The sequence below is a fragment of the Asterias rubens genome, chromosome 1, assembly GCF_902459465.1.
Source record: "Asterias rubens chromosome 1, eAstRub1.3, whole genome shotgun sequence".
Classification (NCBI taxonomy): domain Eukaryota; kingdom Metazoa; phylum Echinodermata; class Asteroidea; order Forcipulatida; family Asteriidae; genus Asterias; species Asterias rubens.
In genome coordinates this window covers 32,222,284-32,246,349 of record NC_047062.1, presented here as the reverse complement: position 1 = coordinate 32,246,349, position 24,066 = coordinate 32,222,284, and the positions used below count along the sequence as shown (strand labels likewise).

At 39.1% G+C, this 24,066-nt stretch overlaps 2 protein-coding genes across 3 annotated transcripts; one reads left to right on the top strand and one right to left on the bottom strand.

Moving 5' to 3' along the window:
* Window positions 1-3,610: 3,610 nt before the first annotated feature.
* LOC117290526 (protein phosphatase 1B-like) lies at window positions 3,611-15,093 on the bottom strand. 2 transcript variants are annotated; one of them, XM_033771968.1, is made up of 6 exons: window positions 15,031-15,093; window positions 10,885-11,943; window positions 9,492-9,609; window positions 6,829-6,934; window positions 5,483-5,540; window positions 3,611-5,054 (listed from the first exon to the last, which is right to left on the bottom strand). In XM_033771968.1, the coding sequence occupies exons 2-6, from the start codon at window positions 11,722-11,724 to the stop codon at window positions 5,043-5,045; spliced, it is 1,134 nt and encodes a 377-aa protein (XP_033627859.1). In that variant the 5' UTR covers window positions 11,725-11,943; window positions 15,031-15,093; the 3' UTR covers window positions 3,611-5,042. The 2 variants fall into 2 exon arrangements, with proteins under 2 accessions (XP_033627859.1, XP_033627852.1); XM_033771961.1 differs by having other exon boundaries at window positions 3,611-4,847.
* A 3,098-nt stretch (window positions 15,094-18,191) lies between these two features.
* Window positions 18,192-23,257, top strand: LOC117297160 (multiple coagulation factor deficiency protein 2 homolog). The gene is made up of 5 exons (XM_033780254.1): window positions 18,192-18,632; window positions 20,383-20,565; window positions 20,841-20,930; window positions 21,718-21,854; window positions 22,352-23,257. The coding sequence occupies exons 2-5, from the start codon at window positions 20,405-20,407 to the stop codon at window positions 22,477-22,479; spliced, it is 516 nt and encodes a 171-aa protein (XP_033636145.1). The 5' UTR covers window positions 18,192-18,632; window positions 20,383-20,404; the 3' UTR covers window positions 22,480-23,257.
* Window positions 23,258-24,066: the final 809 nt, after the last annotated feature.

Here is a 24,066-nt window from a genome sequence, read left to right as displayed (position 1 = left end):
TGTAAAAATTTACAATTTCCTCATACATGTACACGCCATTGGGTGCCTTTTACCAGGGAGAAAATGCTTTGGTGCAATTGGCCTTTAAAAAAGAGGCCTGCATAAGTTTGCAGGTAGTTTTATTTTTAACTTTCTGATTTCATAATAATAATTTGTGTTTTCCCTCGCTGGATAAAATTCTATTAAAAAGTGAACTGTGAACTTTTTCATTAATGGGTGCAAGACTGAAACTCGGCCCTGAGTAAACGCAGGAAAGAACAAGGGGGGTCTTCCGAGTAACAAGGCCACACAAATATTACTTGAACTTTGATATCATTTAGTCTTTGGAACTCAATGGACAACAACACCAGCTGCATATGACTTTGCATTGATCAATAATTACAATGAAAACATTTCATTTCTAGCTACTTTTTTCCCCGTTTACAAGAAATTTCTCCAACCCCCCACAAGAACCTTTTGCTACAATCAGATTGCTATACAACCTACAATATAGACAACTATAATAATCGTAAAATAAGTAGCAAAAAAAACAATCGTGAAAAATACACACGTCAAATTATAGCTCAGCTGAAAGTGCGATGAACTTACCAATTGATAGTCAATGTAATTCAAGGTTCCTCTTCAAAAACCTGATTACTGGGGCCCAATTTCATAGCGCTGCTTAAGCAGCTTAAAAAAATGCTTAACAATTTTCTGCTTAGCATAACTGAGCAGGATACCAGTCACAAATTGTACTAGTGACATGGTAGTTTAGCTGGTAACCTTATTCTGGCAAGCGTAATTTTGTTGTGCATGGCTCTATACAATTATAGATGAAGGGTTATGCTACTTGGACTTTGTCAGTTTGTCTTCTTCATATTTTCAGTAAATCTGCAGAAACAAAAAAGTGCAGCCAGGTGTACTAGACTCAGGCTCTGTTGTTTCTGATCAGCAGAGTATGGGTTCGAGTCCTGGTCTTGACACCTGTGTCATTAAAAGCAAGACACTTGATTCTGGTCCAGGGCACCAGACTCAAGCTCTGGTTTTTCTGACCAGCAGAGTGTGGGTTCGAGTCCTGGTCTTGACACTTGTGTCATTAAAAGCAAGTCACTTAAGTCTGGTCAAGGGCACCAGACTCGAGCTCTCGTTTTTCTGATCAGCTGAGTGAGGGCTTGAGTCCTGGTCTTGACACCTGTATCATTAAAAGCAAGACACTTAACTCTGGTCAAGGGCACCAGACTCGAGCTCTCGTTTTTCTGATCAGCTGAGTGAGGGCTTGAGTCCTGGTCTTGACACCTGTATCATTAAAAGCAAGACACTTAACTCTGGTCAAGTGCACCAGACTCAAGCTCTGTCAAGTGCACTAAACTCAAACTCTGGTGTTTCTGATCAGCAGAGCGTGGGTTCGAGTCCCAGTCTTGACACTTGTGTCATTAAAAGCAAGACACTCAACCATGGTCAAGTGCACTAAACTCAAACTCTGGTGTTTATGATCAGCAGAGAGTGGGTTTGAGTCCCAGTCTTGACACCTGTGTCATTTAAAGCAAGACACTTAACTCTGGTCAAGGGCACCAGACTCAAGTTCTGGTGTTTCTGATAAGCAGAGCATGGGTACCAGCTCCAGAAAAGCTGTAGGTCCCGTGTGTTATAATGCACATAAAAGAACCTGTGTGCACTTATCGCTAAGAGAAGGGGTTCGCCCAAGAAATTCTACCAATGGCTGCTGAATGCGCTGCAGCACCCTTTAACTCATTACCTTTGCTACATAAATGGGTCTCCTAATTCATAACAAAGCTCTGCTTATCCTGTTGAAAAACAAATACAATGTACTAAGCACTTTGATACGCCCCTAAGGGTGTGATAAAAGACCCCAGTAATACTGTCATTATTATTCATGACCAATGTTTGGTTTTGGGGATCTTGACCTTGCAGCCAGACACATTAATTCATAGTGGACTGATAATGCTGCTATTTACACAATGACGTCTACCGTTATTATTCCATTTCAATCAAATATACAGGTATCAAAAAACTCAAAATTTCTTGTCAACAGTTTCAGTATAATTATATTCACTCACTTTTAAAAGGCATTTTTTTTTCTTAAAAGATACGGCATTTTGAACAAATTCACACAAATCGTTTTAACTTTATATACAATAGATTTGACCTTGTTTACAGAATAGATGACCTTTAACCCTCCTACCTGTACGTCCCCTAAGATTACTCGGCAATTAAAGTAACATCCCCACTCATTTTTAAGGAACATTACAGAATTGGTAAGAAAAATAAATTGTCTAAGATCACAGTTTTACATAAAACTTACAATGTTAAAGTTATGTTAGACCGTGGCCTGTACTAATAAACCGTTTATGCTTTTCATGGGATCAGGCATACCCTCCATATTCAGAGTCAAACAGTTTGGGTGTTGAGTTACTGAATGGTGTTGGATTGAGGACTGCGCTAGTAAACTAAGTATGCTTAACATGGGCTCAGGCAAACCACTCTAATTTTTGTGCTTTAGAACTATAGCAGTAAGTGTATTTCTTCTTCTTCTTGAATTTACATTGTTACGTCATTTATTTTCATACAGTCGTGAAAGCACCGTACATGTCGTAAAGTTAGCATGCCTTTAAGCTAACTGTTAACAGGGCTATGAAATGCAAATTGCACAGTAAGCACAAAATCAATCGTTAGGCAGCTCTATGAAAATAAAGCCCTGATGTTCTCGGTCAGATTGTTTATCCATTTTCTTGTTACCGTGGAGGAATCCATAGCAACCTAATTGTTGTTGCAATTAACTTAGAGGACACTGGAAGGAAGGTTTTTCAAGGGTAGGTTTTATAACTATACATTCAGGAAATTAGATTTCCTTCACCAATGTAATAAATTGTCACATCAGTAAATAAAAGTCACAAAGATTGTCACTGACGAAAATATGAAATAATTTCCCTGAATCATTTTTTTTTTGGTAATAAGTATTCTTATTACTATGTTTTTTTTTTAAAGGCAAAATGATAAACAAATAAATGCATCTGTAAACAAGACAAATTCCTCTCTACATCTGGGGGGAAAAAATGAGAAAAAAAAACAGACAAATCTTGAAGATTCTATACACTGTGATTTAACTACAGTAGCTGTACATTGGCTATGACATGCCTTCAATTCTACACACGCAATGTGTGGCTCACTCTTAAAAACATTTCAAATTCTGTTCAGATTTCAAACAAAGGTATTTGCCAACTCTATTCATGCGTGTTCTTTACTCCAATCATTTCTTAGCAGGTGATTTACACACGGCATACCGGGGGTTAAAGGGAGGGTATACCTTTGGTAATTACTCCAAAAATTACAGACCATCAAAACTCGCTGAAGAGCATCGGAAAGCTGTGTATGCTTTGCTTTTTTGAAAAGGGCAAGGGCACCGAGGCGTTTACTCCTTGGTCAAGGGCACCCTTCTGTAGCATTTCAAGGGCACCAAGGCATGGAGGCAAACACCTTCATTCCCTCTGTTAAGTATCACACCTGTTGTTGGTGCTAGTAGTACATATTATAAAACACTGTCAGAAACAACCCACTTTGAAGTAATGTACATGTAGCTTCAGAAAAATACATGACGTAGGTATTTTTTTACCAACAAATGTGCACCTCAGAAAGGCTTCAGGCTTGAAGCCTTTCTGACTCTGAACGCACCCGATTCTATGCAACAAGGGTGTTTTGTCTGTCATTATTTTCTTGAAACTTCGATGACCAGTCAAGCCAAAATTTTCACAGGTTTATTATTTTATCATTTGTTGGGATGCAACAAATGGGGGATACTGGTCTTTGACAATTACCAAAAGAATACACTGTCTTTATAGGCAGCATTTCCACATCGCTGTACTAATGGGAGACTTTGAAGCGCTAGGTGGCAGCAGACTTGCCAAGTAAATTTTCATCGTTTCTTTACCTCTGGACACGCGCACATTACCAAAAACAATGGGAGTTTACCAGGAAAAGTCTGCCTCCCCCTAGCATCCTAAAAGTCCCCTAATTGATCCCTTGTAGAGAACTAAAAAGCAGTTTTGGCTCACCACATAAAACTGAATATATATACAAGTTCTCGTCCACCTAGAGCATCCATCATTGGCGACAGTGGCAGCAGTGGATATTTTGTCCACGATTAATTCTGGCGGAGACGAAGTCGCTGAATTACAAGCATCCAGTGTACTTCTTGACAATGTTCATAAGCCTTTTTGAGGTATGGTGGACGTTATAAAGGCCGGTTTATACTCTCTGCGACACTTCGACTTATGATTACGCCCTGCGCTTCCGTTTTACTGAGCTTAAGACGCTGATGAGAAGGTGTCAGCTGAAGACAACCTCTCACTCAACTGAGCTTCCAGTCAAGCACTGCAGACTTTGAGAAAGGGTTCCGCGCGCTGCATCAAAGTGAAAACGCAGCGAGAGTACACCGGTTTGGGTGTTTTCAGACAAATTTACCCAAACCAAATAGTGCCCTATATGGACTGTATCGAATAACCCATTTCCCTTTGTTGCTATGACAGTGGCCATACTGTGGGACAGGCCGTATGCGCGTTGAAACCCGTATGTCAATGAAGCATGCAGCGTTCCTGGTTTGATTTATATGGTGCATGCACACACACCCACACGCACAAACTCACAGACCAATTTCGTTTTGTCGGATTGGTCTATTGAGTAGGCCCTATGTGTCCACCATACCTTAAAATGGCTAATTGCATGAGATCTCCGCAGTGGTTTCCCATCAGGGCGACAAAGTCAAGAAGATCGTCAGACAACCCCGCAGATACACAACATCCTCAGGCCACACCACGGATCAAGGAAACTTACCAGGCATCGTCCGACGCTTCCTAGGGGACAAAGAAGAGCGTGAATCAAGACATGCTACCAGAGGGAATGGGATGATGGGTTGGAAGGTGGGTTGTAGTGGATGAAGTGGAAGGTGGATGGTTGACATCATTGTCTGCAGTCACTGATGACCATTCAACTAAAATCGGTCTTAGATTTGTCTTCACTTGTGAATTCTTGCCAGACTTGAGCAATGACTAGCCGCATCTCTGTTGAGAAGTAGGAAACTCATTGAAAACCAACCATCATAAAAACAACATTATTGATCGATTGATTGATTGATTGATTGATTGATTGATTTATTGATTGATTGATTGTTTGTTTGATAGATTGATTGATGGCATTTTTTGATTTTTCAAAGCAAACACTTTATTTAAACACAAAATATACATAGCATAATCTTGTTCTAATAGATATATATCTGGTGAGGTACTTGTTGCCAAAAAATTGTACAATTTAGTTTTTTAACCTGTTATCAAAGTACTCTATTATTGTTTTCCGGATCAATGCAATGTACATGTAAGCAAGTTATTTGAGATGCATAACTTCATACTAAGCCAAGTACAAAATGCTTACTGAAAGAAAAATTGTTAACGTCCGTGCTTAATAAATATTTAGGTTAATACTATCGACTTACCTCATCTTGTTTCTGATCTGAATTTAATCTGTTGACGATGGATTCAATGGTAGATTTCCTGTTGAGACAAACCACCAGTGGATTAGGCTATAATGGATTACTCTTGGTATTGCTGTAACTTTTACACACTAACACTTATTGGCCGTGTTTGGGCAGTGTGCTCTGGCCGAGTGCGCTGTTCCCACGCCCAAAGGATGAGGACAATACACTCAGAACAAGATCACAAACTACCTTTCAGCAGGGATCAGTCGAGAACAACCAAAATGCGTTATCATCATCATCATTCGAGTGAGAAGATTGCACAACAATTCTGCGTGTTCTTCAGCAGCCAAGAACACACTGACCGAACTCGATCATTGATTTATAGCAATTCATCCATTAGGACTACTGAATATAAGCAATATTTCTGCTTCTAAGGCAGTTCTATGAAATTGGGGCCAGGTCAGTGCATGTCTTTTGATTTTCTTAAATGTACAACCCTTGTAAAGGGAAAGAGAGAAAATGACCAAAAGATCAAACTAAATATTTTCAAATTAAAGTTAATACACTTTGACCCTCCTAGTATAGGCCTAATGCCTTGTTTTTGAAAGGGCACGGGCACTAAGGTTCTTTTTGGTAAAGAGCACCTCTACATAATACATGTATGAGGACATTTTAAATTTCTATTTGAGCAATTGAAGGGGCACAAAGGCAATGGAGGCAACTGCCTCTGTTGCCTCCAAAGAGTATCAGGCCCACTGGTAATATTTCAAGAAAGGTGACCAATAAGTTTGAAATATTTCAGGCCTGTGCACATGTGGTGCTCATGTGGTGTATGGAGACACAACTAAGCCTGTGACCATATCAGAATTAACTGACCGATCGTCCAAACACGCAACACATTGTTCAGCTCAGATGAACTGTAAAAATCTTCGCTCGAAACTGTCGAGAAACACCGATCACGATTGCATGCGACACACAACAGCACTCATATCATTCCGATAAATTACAGGCTGGTAGTTTTTGTTACCGCGCTACTTTGCCTGCTAAAGGCAAGACACATTTAACACGAAGGGATCAGAGTTGCGATATTTTTTAGTTAATCAATTTAGCACGGCGGTCAGTTTACATAAAATGTACATGTAGTTTAAATTAAAATAAGCGACCGATTTCTTTAGTAGGGTGGACTGAAATTTTAGGAGGGGGATCAAAACCCACAGGTCGAGAACAGCAAGGCTGACAATTGGCATCTTTACTTCAAAACCACAGTGGATGATATTGAATGGTCAAACAGTAGGAGGGTTAAGAGTTGCTTTCATTACTTGGTTGATTTACAATGTAAGATAACCAAAAGAACATGCACTTACTTTGCTTGTATTCCTCCACCGGGTGGTAAACCTTCAATCTCAGTGGTTGTCATTACATGCATGACCAGATCAATGCCCACTCGCTCACCAAAACTATCCATTATCTCTATAAATATAGTTCACAAACAAAATAAAAAATTATCAGTCAAATTATTCCATTTTACCAATTTTACGTTATCCACTCCAAGGACTCAAAATAACCCACAGCAATAAACCTTTTTCACGATGCAGCCATCTTGAATTTCTGCCATTGATATCAATGTTACCAAACCGAGGCTGGAAGAACAAACTAGTCTGGTTCCTAATTGCAAGATGAATATAAGCATTCATTATTGTTACTTAATACGAGGAACATGACCAAGATGGAGGTAGCATGATAAAGGTCTTTTGCAGTGGTTCCCTGGGATTTTGGTGTGGTGCCCTTTGCAAAGTTTTATTTTTTACTACCAACTTACATTTTCCTCAAACAGGCCTGCTCCTTCAAGAGCCAAGTTCACGGCCTACACTCGCCCTTAAACATTAAACAAATTCATTTGGTTTTACAGAAACCTTGCCTCATGGGCAGCGTACCGTATACATGTAACACAGAATTAGTCAACAACATGACTTAATCAAATATCAAATGTGTATTTGGATATATAAAGCCACACTTCCATGGGGTAATGATCGAGCAAGGTAATCCGGAAAAAAAGTGCGGCGAGATCGTACACCACTGGGAACAAGTTTGCAAGTACAATGTATAAAGATGTTTCTCTGCAAGTTATTAGTAACTTCCATGTAGTTGGGGCTAGTTGTACTATCAAACATCGCAAATATTTTGCAAAACCTCAAAGAATTTCTCATGAAAACATGAACACATGACCATTAAGCAGAATTTTCAAACCCAATACGGGCCCCATAGACTACAGCTACATGTATCAGCTGATCAACATCAATGAAAACCCTCATGCATTCATTCACCAAAGGCAATCCACACTCCATCATTCCCACAACACCCCATCATCTTCTCGCAACCTTACACAACATTCACTGTAAGATTAGTCACGTTTGGATGGACACCAGCCAAACTGTCCCTATCTGAAACTTTAGAGGGCGCTCAACAGAGATCGCTTGCAGGCCTGTATGCTTTGTTTTTGAAAGGGCAGGTGGCACCAAGGCATTTTCTCTTATGGCACCCTATGAGGAAATTGTCATTTCTACAGAGCATTTCAAGGGCACTTTAGGCAATGACCAGGGGGCATAAAGGCAATCGCCTTTTTTGAATCCGTGAAGTATCAGACATGGCTTGCAAATAGACCGATCCATTAAGCTCTGCCCCATTGCGTATTGACCAATCACAACGCAACGAAGGTCCGACACTAAGGTCCGACATGCGTGCGCGTATGCTTGGCGCACGCGGCAGAGTTGTGCAGAAAGGCATTGGAGAGCCCCACATGTTCTTGCTCACACGTGCGTCATGGGCGGAGCCTACTGGATCGGTCTATACTCAATCCAAGTGGAAGATACAACTTGCTACAGGAAGTTGGTAATGGACAAAAGTACACTTGACCCCTTTCACACCCGACATGTGCTATGCAGGCAAGAGATATTGATACAGTGTCAACTTTATTGTGACATGGCATCATGGGAGTGCACAGTGTGATTAAAATCCCATTCAGATCAGGTGCTGCAACATGAATTGTCAACGCCTCAATGTTTTTTCTGCGATTCTGTCCAAGGAATTGATGCGCATGCAATGGAATGTGCTGAACTAGCACTTTACTTGCAGAAAGCTATTAAATTGAGGCAGATACTGTAGATTCTTTGCCCAATGGTAAGCATACATGTATAGCCATGAAATTGGGCCATCATAAAGCCTGTAGGCACAAAAATGTGCTAAGCACAGATGAAAATTGCTTAGCAGAACTTGGTCCCAGCCAAAATTCAATCAAGTTTATATTGTTTAGCTGGTGCCCCACTCATGTTTTGCTTAGCAAAGAAATTTGTCAAGCAAACTTTTTCTGCTTACCAGCTTCATGAAATCGGGCCCTGATGAAAGAACCAAGTACATCACACACTACAAGTATCTAATAGAGGTTCCGCGATCAAGATATGGTGCTTGATAATGACCGATCAAACATACTCCCTCAAGGCATCTGAACAGCATAGACCTATAACTGTCACAATGACTTCACCTCACCTCTTATACACATAGATCGCAATAAGATTACAAACACATGTTTGTACCAGCCTACTATTACATTAGTTTTTTTCTCCTGCCATGCATGGCTCGCAATCTGATCAAATTAAAGTACACCAGACCTAGAATTACACGTGGCCACGGCAGCCATGGCCTCTTGCCCTGATCTTGGCCTTGGTGCCCCTCCAAAAGGTTCCCATAGAAGGCCTGAAATTTCATTGTTGAACATGTTGAAAGGGCAAGGCCCTTCTCATTGGAAAATCAATGGGAAACTTTTAACAGTTTAAAGGGCACCAAGGCCAAGACCAGGGGCAACCAAGCCCATAGCCTCTATGGCCTGCGTGTTATTCCAGGCCTGCCATAGCCTTTAAGATTTTCCGATAGAAGTGCCCTTTTTCAAAATGAAAATGGCCTTGCCCTTTCAAAGATGAAATTCTAGGCCTGGTACACGTTACAGAGAAATTTGATTCCTCTAAAATCCTACCTTTGGTTTTAGCTTCCAGGGTTTTGTCTAACTCCGCTTCCTTGGCCATGGCGTCCTCGCTAATCTTAGGCGCATTCTCAAATGTGATGATAATGATGCTCATGTTATCGCGGCTTCCCTGAGGACAAAATGAACAGAGTCATGTTTATCAGAGTCACATTCATTGCTGGATAATATGCAAAATAACCGGGGCTCTCCCCATGCACAAGCTAGCCTATCAGGCTGATACCCGATCGGAGTGCTGATATGCTCAAATTTCAGCCAAACACAAAACAAATTCACAGAAAACATCAAGATAAAATGCTCCAGAATGTACAGTCGAGCTTTTAGAACCAAGATAAACACAGAGTAAGTATAATCAATTATGTACCCTTCCCTAAACAGCTTTTTTATTTAATATTTGTTTTATATTTTTAAAATAAATATTAACACATTCCAGAAACAAAAGTGAAAACATCGTCATTAGTAGCAAGATACAGGCCAATGTATTTGAGTATCATGACAAAATCTACACTGTACAATCAAACTAAGATAAAACACTTGCCGCTGTTTAATGACTAGCTTTCTGCTGGTATATTTTGTATGGTGTTAAATTGATAGATTCTAAGAATCTATTCCATAAATCAGCATTTCGTTGACAAAAAACAATTCATGATCCTACTATTCTCAAAAGTAGGATCATGAGTTGTTTTTTTGTCAACAAAATGCTGATTTATGAAGGCCAAACTTTCAGTAGAATGACGGACCAGTGAAATCGAGAAAATAACTGTTCCTGCTGGCTACAATGTAGTCCACTAAAAAAGTTCAGGACAAACTCTGCTTAAACTATCAGTAGCTGCAGTGCTTCTCATTCATTGCTGGTCAGTTCTTTATCATGGCTGAGCAGTTAAGAGCACCGAATTAAAACTCTGGTGTTTCTGATCAGCAGAGTGTGGGTTCAAATCCCCAGCCGCGACACTTCTGTCCTTAAGCAAGGCACTACCACTGCTTTGTCCTTTGGATGAGACGTAAAGCCGTTGGTCCCATGTGTTGTGTAACACATGTAAAAGAACCCAGTGCACTTATCGTAAAGAGAAGCTGGGTTCACCCTGGTGTTCCTGGCTGTGGCTGCTGTATGCGCCCTAGAACCTTGTAAACCCTATAAGGTGCTAAATAATTGGTTCTCAGAATTCATCACTTAAATAAAAAAACTATCTTTCTGAAAGTTTGTGTATATATATACTTGGCGCCTTGTGTACCTTGTTTAGTATACGTACATGTACGTGCCCTACATGTATGTACGCCTAAGACTTTGATATTATATTATATTATTATTATTATTATTTACCAATCTGTATGACTACAAATTTAACATTAAGTGCAGCATAAAACTCTACCCTTCTGGAATACCAACCTTGCATAGACACGTGTCCACCACCATGTTGCAGACTTCCTTCAGGTTATCCGTCAGTTCAAGACGTGACCGCACAAAGTTACAGACTTCCTCGTTGCTCATCACATCCCAGATCCCGTCGCAAGCTAGCACAATAAATTCATCATCCCTACTCCGCTGTATCGCCTTCACATCCGGCTCGGGGGACACAAGTTGCTCCGTCGAGCCCATTCCTACGTTATTTTTATATTCAAAGTCTCCTAGGGCCCTCGATACGGCCAACGATCCATTGACTCGCTGGATCATGACAGTTCCACCAGCCTTCTCGATACGATTCTTCTCATTCTGCTTGCTCGGTTTATGATCCTCTGTTGAGAAGCACACTCCACCGGCGCGACTTAAGACGGCGCGAGAATCCCCACAATTTGCAAAGAAAATACTTTTCGGCGACAACATCGCGCCAACAGCCGTCGACCCGCTCTTGTCGTTATCCCGCGCCAAGATATCGCGCATCTTCTTATCAATACTGAGAAAGCCAGTCCGCAATCCTGTTTTCACACTCTCGTCGGTCGGTTGAAAGTTCGGGCCGGGTTTTTCGTTCCCTTTGAAGTCCTTATTCGAAGTAACCTCCTCCAGTAAGTTTTTGGCGCAATACTTAGCAACTTTAGAACCCGCATGACCGTCGTAGACGGCGAAGAAAGACCAGTCTTTGAGGCCGAAAGGCAAACCTATGACGGCTGTGTGTGCGTCTTCCATCTCGACCCGCCAGCCTTGCATGCTACACAGAGCAAATCTTAATCCGTTTCCGCATCCTACTTCGTTCTCCTTCTCCATCTTGGGCTTGTCTAGGAATGCCCCCATGCTTACACCTTCTCCTTTAATCTTACTCTAACTGTTTCTACAGCATCAATCTCGTCTCCACAACCACTGAAGCAATCCGTGGTGAGTTTTTAGAGCCACGACGTATTCATTGTGACCAAACTGATGCAGAATCCATTACTCACACTTTACGTGATTTCTAATACACTTTAACACTCCACGCCAGATGAGGTCATTGGTCTTAAACGTTCACACATTGATCTGCAACAGGAAGAACAATATCAAACAATTAAAAACAGAATAATGCCACTGCTTATATACAAATGAAGATCTCACACACTGATCTTACGTCATTTCCTATTGTAAGAGGCTGCACAAGGTCGCACAAGGTCGCACTTTACAATCAAAATCAGGCATGGAATTTTATCTTTGAGAGGGCAAGGACATTTTGCAAAGGGCACATCCATTGGAAAATCTTCAAGACTCTGGGAAAGTTTTTAAAGGGCACCAAGGCCAAGACCAGGGGCAACAAAGGCCATGACCTCCTTGACATTCCAGGCCTCCAAAATAACAAAATTTAATATGACAATCAATGATCAATGTCCAAAAACAATTTGATTCACCCAACCCACCCACTTAAAAACTTTGAATTTTAAATATTATCTAAATATTTAAAATATGATTGTTAACTTCTCCCAACGCAGGACTTTTCAATAATGAATTTGAGGTGGGTCACATTAGTGGGTCAAAACAATTTTGAAAAAAAAAATTCCTTAGTCTGTTAGTACATTACTCAAAATAATTGAATAGCATAAAACCTTACTTGGTAACGAGTAATGGGGAGCTGTCGAGTGTAAAACATTGTGAGAAACGGCTTCTTCTGAAGTACAATTTACAATAACATAGTTTTCGAGAAAGAAGTAATTTTCCACAAATTTGATTTCAAGAGAAATCAAGCATCTAAAGGCACATAACTTTGTGAAAGGGTGTTTTGTTCTTTCATAATCTCGCAACTTCGACGACCAATTGAGCTCAAATTTTCAAAAGTTAAGTTTGTTATTTTATGTATATATGTTGAGATTCACCAAGTGAAGAGACTAGTCTTTGACAATATTACCAAAAGTGCCCATTGTCTTGAACATCAACTGTACCATAAGTATGTACAGGTGTATCTATTCTGAAATCTGAATGGCCCCCTTATATCAAAATAATTGTTTATCACAACTATTATCCAAAATTCAAGCTTCACCACGCGAACAATGAGTAATCAAATATTACAGATAAAAAACGAAACCCAAGTCCCTTTTAAACCTCAAGGTGCAAATAATCCAGGGTGTTGTCTGTTTAGTTTGATAGTCTCTTGGCTTGGGTTTAAACGTACCTTACAAAAACAAACAAAGATATTGCGTTTGAGTGGGATACAAAGTTGAATTTGTCTATGACACTGCCCACATGATTAGTCTTCTGTCACTCTTTGCACTAGAACCCAGGGGCTATAAATGGATACTTATCCAGCAGGGCTGTTAACAAAACTTGTTTTTCCTTTGATGTCAATTGATTTTAAGTGTAAAGGAACTGAGTCTGATTTCATTTACAATGTACAATATACAGGATTGCTTTTTTCAGTCTAGACATTTTAGACACTGACCACAAGAAAGAACATTTAATAATAATAGTTGTCACTAGCACATTATTTCAACAACAAAGTTTGTGTGAAAAACAATTAATTGTTGTTGTCAAGAAACCTGGTAATGGCCTAAAATGCTTTGGCCACAGCAGGGTTCTTTCTCAAGCCCAGTTCTTTCTCAAATGCTACTTATGTATATGTTTTTTCGGTTGCAGCATTTTCTTTATGGTTCAGTTTCTTGTGAACTTGATTTACACAATTTTAAAGCATTCAACTTAAAATCTCACTATCTATCAAGGCCTTTTTTAGTATCCAACAAACATTTTGGGGGAAAATTCCATAAAATGTGTTCACAGCATCATAATTTGTTGCTTTATTTTAGCAAAAACTGTTGCGCTAGTAGAGATGCATCCAATGACCTGATGGGAAGGATGATTCGCATGCTAGAAAAACAGGACGAGGTCATTTTGAGTTGAATGTCAGTTTAAAACACACTTTTTCAAACAAAACTTAAGTAAAACTCTTATTTTGTGACATTTATTTTGTTGCACATCCAACATGTCCAACCCTACAGCGCAAGCATCAATAACAGGATGTTATATTATTAATATTACATTAGGAAGGTAAAACCCCCAATGGGGGAAATCCATGCAATCGGGTAGGAACTGAAAACCCAGTCCACATGCAAGACTCCTGTCTGACTCTGAGGTGGGATTCGATTCAAACCAGGGTCTAGTTGCAAGAAGAACGTAACCCTCCTCCTGAGCTGAGGGCCATACACCTCCGGCCTACAGCCCTTGGGAGGAGGGTTAGTGATCACGGAAAAGTTTCCGTATGGCGCCACCACTTTTTCATTCGACATGAAATAATACAGTAGGCCCTATCTAATTTACCTCAATGAGATATCCCTTTTTGTAAATATACGAGTGAAAAAGTGGTGGCGCCATACAGAAAGTTATCCTTTATCGCAACTAACCAGAGACCACACAGACCGAGAGGTGAAGGGGGAGGGGGGCAACAATAGTTATAGTAATACAACATTTTTAAAACCACTCTTCATTTATGCCCTTTCAATCATTTCAGTTTTTCCTTTGAAAAATACTATTTTATAAATTTTATTTTTGAAATAAGAAAAGGATAAACAATAAAGCAATGGGGTTTTTTTAATGAAAGAGAAGTTTCACCTTACTTCTTGATTGAGCTGAGGAGTTTGACTCAATGACTGGTAACATAAAACGGTGTTAGTTGAGTTTTTGAATCGATGGGAATTCGAGTGCATTTTTGCATAGAGAGGCTAGATTTTATTTTTAGAGGGGCGTTTTGAATCGAGTAGTTTGGACAAGGAGGGAGTTAATAATCTAACAAATGACCAGACATTGTTAAAATGTTATGTAGCCCCAGGAAGACAGTACGATTTTAACACCTCGGCTGGTCCCTAAATAGCTCGGCTTGACCAGAAAATGCATTTTTGCTGGATAAAATGCCATGCACTGCATGCACAAAAACGCATTGATTGGCACCCATGGTCTAACGCTATGATTTTCCCCAGTTCTTACGCTACATCTGTAAAAATGGCTTATTCGTGCAACCGAAAATATAACTAATACAGGTAATAAAGCTAAACAAATCCAACTCCTTGTATGACTAGGTAGTCATCATCATGCACGTGTTTTCCCCCCAACAATTGAATGACACTTATGACAAAAATGTGTAATAATTACCAAGCTTGTAGGTCGGGACCGTCGAACACAAATCTACACATAAAAAACGACATGAAACGATCGTTTCGATGTACAACTGCCTAAAACCGTTTTCTATTGGCTGTTGTTATTCTCTCAGACGTCGCGATTGGCTCAAATTAATCACGTGATATGGATAGTGGGCATTACGTCATGTTCTATTTTAAGGACCTGAAATTATTATTGGATCGGAAAGGGCAGGTTTAAGCTGGTGCGCTTTTTAGTGTACGTGTTGTAAATGAAGGGATGGACAACTCCCTTTTGTAGTATTTGGACATTTTTTAATTTCCTTCTTCCTCGTCAGAGTGTGGTACTGTGCGAACTTTTATGATGACATCATGACACTTCGTATAAACAATTAACTACGCGGAGAAAACAACCACCCCCCCCCCCCCCGAAAAAAAAGAGAAGAGAAAAAACGGGGCCCAATATTGGGCATAAAGTTCATTGCCATCCATACTTATTTTTGCGGGTGAGGTTTTTAATTCTAATTTTTAAACTATGACATAGCCAAAGCCGTAGACGACGAAGATAGACACATACTCACCCATAGCTAAGAGATAACATTCCACATGACCTGAACGACCGATTTGTCGGAGCAGACTATAATTGGGCACCCCCCCCCCCAATATTAGAGTAAACAAAAAAATAATGTCAATACTAAACAATAAGAACAACAACAACAACATACAAACAGACAAACAATGTTCCCTTCCTGTATCACACCCTTTTCCACTTTTTCCTCTTGTACAAGTAATTCCCAACCCACTGAAATATTGTTTCTGAGATTAACAGAAATAGGGGGAGGGGGTAATGCTGAGCAAAGAGTGGTGTCACAATTTTAAAAAAATCACTCATGGTACACTGACAGTCTAAAATTTAAAAAATCGAGTCACTCAATTAAGGCTACCCACATTAATTTATATAGGGGGATGGGGCTTCTAATTTTGAAATTCAACACAGGCTTTGGAGCCAAGTGTCAGTAAGGTCTCATGGCTATCTAGCTATAACTGCAAGCAGTAACTCCCAAATGAAGGGCCCGGTGTTGTGGTGTAGAAATGGGGTGGGGGGTTAAGAAAAAAGTAATACTGGGTAATACACGAACCACAAGAGGGCGCTGTTGCAGATAAACCAGCCTAGTTAGTGCCACAAAAAGTAGTACAAAACTTATGTAGCGGACTTTAGCACCAACTGATATTGGAATTCAATTCGAATCGACGAGTTAAGCTATAATTAAACTGCATGATGCATTGAGTTCGAGAAGATAAACAAAGTACCCTGCCCACAAGTCAACTTCCGAAATGTCTCTACCTACCAAGCCGAATAGCATAGTGGATGGCAGATTTATAATTCCTTTCCTGGCAACATTTCTCAAAACAGGACTTTCCATACACTCTTAGCCAAGGGCTAACTAATGTCATTCTTGCCAGGATAAAATCAAACTCTTAATCTTGATGGCTTAAAATGTGTTTTACTGTAGTCTGGGTGTTTAAAAAAATTTTTTTTTAAAAGGTCATTTGTAGAGCGCCAAAATCAAGAGTTTGTTCTAAGGCGCTGAGGCACAGTTGAACGGTTAGTAAGCCTGCTGGAACAGGTGAGCTTTAAGGAGTGTCTTGAATGAGGTGATTGAGCTGCCATTTCTGATCTGTGTAGGAAGCGTGTTCCACATTTTGGGGCCATATACAGAGAATGATCTCTCTGCAAAAGTAGAATAGCGAGTTCTTGGCACAGCAAAAAGGGAGCATAAGGTAGTTGAAAGAAGATGTCTTTGTTGAGATCTTAATTCGAGCACGTCCATGATATGTCCAGGAGCTTGCTTATGGTACGCTTTATACATCAGGATCATAACTTTGAAGGAGATTCTTTGAGTGATGGGAAGCCAATGTAGGTTGAATAGATGAAGACTGATGGAGTCGTATTTGCGTACACTTAGAATCAGTCTTGCAGCAGTCCTTTGAACATTATGAAGCCTTCTTTCCAGGTTCTTGTTGATACCAGTCAAGAGACTGTTGCAGTAGTCCAGTCTAGATGTTTTAGTGTGTGCACAGCTAACTTTGTGGTCTCGACAGTCAGCAGCTTTCGCACTCCACCTATGTTGACCAGATGGAAGTTGGCAGACTGGATACCTGAGCAGACATGGTCATTCCAGAGTCGAACATGACCCCAAGATTTCTGATAGGACTAGTCTGGATAGAGACATCAACTCCAGCAATCTTTAGGGATGGCAAGTTGAACTTGGAAAGTTGAGCTCTGAAACGAAACAGCAATACTTCTTCTTCTGTTGTTATACCCGATGGGCAATAATACCATCTTAAATAATAAACTTACCCCAAAAGTACTCATTGATGGCAAAGAGAAATTTGGCCATCTGCTGTCAGAAGAAGTTTGGACTTCACAGTTCACCGTATGAGGGACAGAATCTAAGTGTGGTGGGGGGGGGGGGGATCTCCTACTACAAAATTGCTGCCAAAGTGAAGGCCAGTATAGCGATGTGACGTGACATCACATGTTTACAAAAGAGCCACCTGGACCTCCTGCAGGCACGATTGGTACACAGCTCAATGGAAGAAAACATAAAATCTTATATTTTATGGAGATTGCAATGTCTTGTTCATATCAACTTTTGATATGATGAAAGGGGCACATCTCAAAACTTGTCCAGCTTTTACTTTCATAACTCTTGGTTTTATGCGGAAATTATGACACAAAGAAATGTTAACTTTCCCCTAGGACCAGTGTAGTATCTTGCCTGCCAGAATACCCAAAGAATGTACCAGGTCACACTTATTGTAAACAGAGTTCCCATGGTCTATAGGGATCAGGTTGACGACGAAGGGGCAATCGAAAAGCTGAGTGCCGAATACCCGAGACCGATGCCCCCATGTCCTTAGTCTTTAAATCAAGTCGGCAATTTTATTGTTAAGCGCAGTAGACGGTCACGAGAACGGTACACTCGATTCCAGTCTGTGTGTGTAATCGCACCGTGACTGTTGCATGAACGGCAGAATGTGAGTTAGTAACAAACAGGCAGCGCCTAACGACTTGTCACAAAGTCTACCTTATCCTAAGGCTGTCGATGTGAAGCAGGAGATTGAACTAAGAACATACTGGGGGTTTTGCTTGGCATCAGACAGCGCAGGATAGAGCGAGATGGAGTGAAGAGGCTTTGCTCCTGCAGTGGAGTGAAATAGGCTAGACAGACAGACAGACAGACAGACAGGTTGTCTTCAAGACTACATTTCAATGTAGATCTTCCATCCATCTTACCTCCCACCAATATAATTACATCTTCATTCGACTGTGAACAAAATTATAATTTCATAATCCAAGTGTAAGAACCCAACGTGGTCAGCTTATAACTCCCTGTATGTTAATTAGATATGCACGGTGGTGGTGCGCGCAGGTCTGTTGCCCCCTTTTGTCTGTGAAGATCACTGCGTGACGGTAGCACGCATCGTCGAGGCAGCCATATGCCAACCTCCTCCACTCACTTCAAGATCAAGGCATCATTATCAAATACACAGCATCAAGTTTTTGACTGCATATTCCAATTTTTCTCGGGATATCCTTTTCACCACAAGACAGTAAGTAGCAGTGTTTATTAATCATCATAACATAGATGATACTATTGTGGTTTTGCCATAGCGGTTGTCAGTGGTTACCGTTATAAGATGCGGAAGGGTCAACAATACTGCATCCAGCTGTACTCAACTCTATTTTTCCTGTTAATACATTTATGATTTAGCTGTATACGTTTTATATTTTCTCGATAATATCCTTTTTATCACGTCATCACAGGGTAAGTATAGCAGTACTGTTCTTAACATGTTAATCATCTATAGATGGTATTAATTGAGTTTTTGCCATGCGGTTGTCAGTGGTTACCATGTATTATAAGATGATGTGGAAAGGTCAATATAACAGGATCCAACTGAAGTCCATTATGTTTTACCCCTGTTGTACATTCCGTATTTTCTCGAAATATCTCTGTCTGTACCAGGAAAGTAGCAGTGTTTGACAATGTTGAATCATCTAATATGATATTAATTGTGTTTTGCCACAGTGGTTATCTTTAGAAGATGATGCGAAAAAGGTCAACCTTTTTGCGTCAAATTGATGAGCTCCATTTATGTTTTTTACCCGTTTATACATTTTATGATTTAATGTTATTGAGAAATTGTTAATTAAAAACAAAGACCATCGTAGCCAACGGTTGAGTTTCAGTCACATTACAAAAAGAAAACAAATCTACAAATTTCAAAATGCTTGAATCTTTATTTTAGTAACCAGGGCTATTGGTTCACTGAAAATTGAGGTAAGCAGCTGCTAATTATTCCCTATGCTGTCGGCTTGCCATCACGATGCAATCACGTCGCCTTCTGGTCATTAACGGTGTATGCAAATTATGTTTTTTTTTTTAAATCTCCATTCGGGATGCAGAAGTCTAGAATGGTTGAGGTATAAAAAACCTTTTAGGGTCTGACAAATATAATAATGATGTGAACGCGTGTGCGTTTTATTTGTACATTTGTTAAGCATATTATTTGGTTCATGAATTAAGAGATGCATTTTACAAATCCTAATATATGTTTTTGTTTTCTATCCGATAATAGTATAAGGATAATACTGTTATTATGATGAAGCCTAGTGTCAATTCTGCTGACGGGATGCCCATCACCTTCAATAAAAATAAATTAAAAAAACACACCAACAAAAACATGAAAACATCCCCCATCCCCCTCGAAAAAATAATAACAAATAAATAAATAAATAAACAAAACAAAATAAGCAAGATCAAAATACCACTCAACCAAACGCAGACTACAAAACAAACAGACACTCTTATCACCCACAATAAAACGAACAAACAAACAAACGAACTACCCTGAGAGTTTTTTCTTTCTTAAAGCAGACGTCTGTGTATTTCATTTAAAATAAAATAAATAAACAAAACACAGACAGAAATAATAATGTCAGCCCGGAAGCCCTTATCTTATCAAAAACATCAATATAGTCCTTGTTGTTTGATACGTTTTAAGGGTCAGACAAACTGATCAATATTAGTACAGTAACATACACTCACGTGTCTATCTAGCCTGTCTAAACAACACCTTAACTAGACGTACGAGGACAACTCTAGACAGTAAACAAAAATGTTTTTCTTTTAAAGTTCCCAGACTATAAAACACATATCTTGTTATTAATCATACTTTATTTATCAAGCGTTTTAGACCACCGACCTTTTTATTATCAGCAAATAAACTCGAGGAAATTAGTATATAAAGTACTTTGGTTGTGATATTAGTCTATCGAGTGTTCGCATTTTTTTTCCAGGGTGCTATCTTCACTGTCAACGATGTCTACGAAAGACCACCCTCTATGCTGGTGTAATATGTACCAAGTTTTACTACTAACTTTTGCAGCCATCTTGTTCTCGTGTACATTCGTTGCCTCTTCACCCGACGGTGCCAAATCAAAATCGAAATTCCACGATCCGGATGTTGTCAGAAATAAAGAGTAGGTATTGTCATTTAAAATCCATCGTCACCAACAAAAAAAATCCGTATTCTTCAAGCACTTTTTCATTCGATTTAATATAAATTAGAATCAAATTACCTCAAAATGAGATATTCCTTTTGGTAAAGAATGAGTGAAAAGGTGGTGGCAGGATACGGTAATCTTAAAAAAAAAATGATGATAATTAACCATGTTTGCTTAATCTCTACTTAACAAAGTAAATATTTAATTCTTTAATTCTTTAATTATTTAATTGACCTGTTGATAACTTTCAGTCACGTTAAGGAACATCTTGATGAGTTGACAGGATCCAGTAAACAAGAAAAGGATATGAACGACGAAGAACTAGAATTTCATTATTTCAAGTAAGTCTGGAGTTTTTATAAAAGTACCCCGTATTTCTTCCCTGCCTTTTTAACCTCTCTAGAACTCGGTTCAAATCCCGCCAGAGACCGGAGCGTTGCGTGTGGCTTGAGTTTTCAGTCCCTACTCGATTGCTTGTTATTCCCCCCTTTGGGATTTTCCTCACACATCTATAAAACTGACGTTTCTTCCATTGGTAAATGTCAAAAACCAGTCTCCTCACTTGGTGTATCCTAACATACGCATAAAATAACAAACCTGTGAACATTTGAGCTCGATTGGTTGTCAGAGTTCCGAGATAACTACGAAAAAACACACCCTAGTCACACGAAGTTGGGTGCTTTCAGATGCTTGATTTCGAGACCTCAAATTCTAAACTTGAGGCCTCGAATTCAAATTCGTGGAAAATTACTTCTTTCTCGAAAACTATACGTCACTTCAGAGGGAGCCGTTTCTCACAGTGTTTTATACTATCAACCTCTCCCCATTACTCATTACGAAGTGAGGTTTTTTGCTGATAATTATTTTGAGTAATTACCAATAGTGTCCACTGCGGGCATTTAGGTATACCTATAGGTTTCGTTCCCAGAAAGATGAATAATACATTTCACAATTCTTTTTGGGGTCGCTACAGAGTACAGGCACAACCAATAAAATTACTCAAGTTGAAACGAAGGCCTCTTCCCCTAAGAGGCAATGCATTTGAAAGCGTGCTAGCTTCATTAACACACACAACAAAGGAAATAAATATTAATTTTTTGACGAAATATTTTCTTGATTTGTGTGCAGGTTGCACGATTTTGATAACAACACTAAGTTAGATGGTTTGGAGATACTGGCTGCTATTTCTCACGCCATGGGATACGAAGCAGATAAGAGTAAAAACGCAGAAGCCGCTGCCGAAGATAGGAATATATATTACGCAGGTAAACATTTTTCTTTATGTCATAATAGCAAATTGACAAATTGTTGTCCTGTAGAAAACCATTGATAAGATTATTGTATAATACGTGGAAACTAACATGCGAACATTTCAAAAGGTGGTTTAGGCCTATAGCGTTTTTGAGTTAATGTCAAAGAACTGGAGCGGTTTTTTCAAGCAGAAAGAATAATCTACATTTTGGAGTAAACCACCTTAAAAAACGTTGTCAGTAACGATAATCAGATTCAATTTATTTTAGAATACAACGTGATATTTTTGGTTTATAAAAATTATGCAAAACGAAAACTATAGTTTTAAGTCACTAGAAGTGCATTTAAAAGTGGTCCATTTCCCCTGACCTTTTACACTTTCTTCTCCGACATTTATTTTAATAAAATGAAATTGTTTTCTTAAAATGAATCTATCACCCTTGCGTATATACACAAGATCGGAAATTCATTAACAGTTTTATTATTTTGGGGGACTTGTTTTGTTTTGCAGCAATGATTGACCAAGTTTTATCTGAAGATGATTTCAACAATGACGGTTATTTGACGTATCTTGAGTACGTACTGGCAAGGAGACGAGAACAACGAAACACCGCAGAAGAAAAACCAAGTAAAAAATAATAATAATTGCACTCTCGCAGTATTTTTGACCGCTTACTGGGGGCGTACGTAAATCAAATGCATGTTGTGCAAAGAAAGTAAAACTAACCATAGAACTAACTAACTCAAGTGCTGTTCACACTACACAATTTTAACAGTGGTCCCTCGCTTAATTTTAGCATGGTTGTAAAGTGTAGCAATATTGTTTGACAAGATTTCAGAGACTTTGGACAGTACACATACAATTTTCCTTTCACGAGAGGTACATTTTGTAAAATTTAAAACCATGCTAAAATTTAGCAAGGGACCCTTGCTGAATGGCTCTCGTGTGAAAGGGACTTTAGAGAGTTTTGTGGTAACACCGGTAGTTAACCAAGAAAACAATATGCAGGCAGTCAAGATAAAAAATACACCTCAAACAAAAGTGCCATTCACATGGCAGCAATTAAACAGGGGTCCCTAGCTTAATCTTAGCATGGTTGTAATGTAGCCCTATTTGTCTAAATTTTCAAGAGAAATTGAACAGTAGAAACAAATGTTCATCCTTTCACACGAGCTACATTTTGTAAAACTTTACAACCATGCTACGATTTAGCAAAGGACCCTTGCTAAATTGGTCTCGTGTGAAAGGGGCTAAAGGTGCAATAGGAGATTGTTGGGGAATCTTTAAATAGATGGAAATTTGCATTAGGGTTAACAGAATATTGATTTTGATTCATACCCATAAACACCGATGTGTGTTAGCACTACTCAGTACTTTCCCGAGCTCTGTGAATAAAATTTACAGGCATGTTACTCGGGTGGGATTCGAACCCACAACCTGCGGGTCTACCTGTTTAGTCTACTGCCACCTAGTGTTCAAAAGTCTCCTATTGTAATGCAAGGAAAGCTCTCCCATGCGGTCAAAAATATGGTCAATATTGTTTTTGTTGTTGTGTTAATCCCTCTGTCATTTTGTTTGTGGTGTCTTTCCCCCGTTTGTTTGTTCGTTAGTAGTTGTTTTTTTTGTTTTTCTGTTTGCAGTCACTTGTTCAAGATTCTCCCTACACTGCATGTTTCTTGATACCGCCAAAGCTGACCAGGACCTACACAAGACAACTGTGTTACAAAACATTAAAACTCTGAAATAGTATTCTGAAAAGTTTAACAATTATATTTTGTAACTTGACTTTGAAGCAAAGCAGTTTATTTGATAGCAAATAATATGGAAAGTGAACACTATTTTCTTGCAAGAAATAATGTTGTAGTTTACAAGACCAAGTGTTTAGATACCTATCGATTTTTGCCACTTAACTTTATATATTTTCTCACAGCATACAATACCAGAGTGTAAAGACAAAGTGAAGGTTTTCCCGGCCAATTACAGCAACAAAATAATTAAATTTCATCAGAACACATTTAAATACGTAGATATAGATATATGACATTTTGTATGAATGTAAACAATTTCCAGAAACACAATAAATGGGACAAATTTTGCAATTAACATCCACAACAATACCAGTTACACCAATGTTGAATGATATGTTTTGAAAGTACCCCCAAAACAACAGGGAAATGGTCAAGCAGGCTTCTTCTTAAAACTTGAGTCAATTATTATAATTTCAA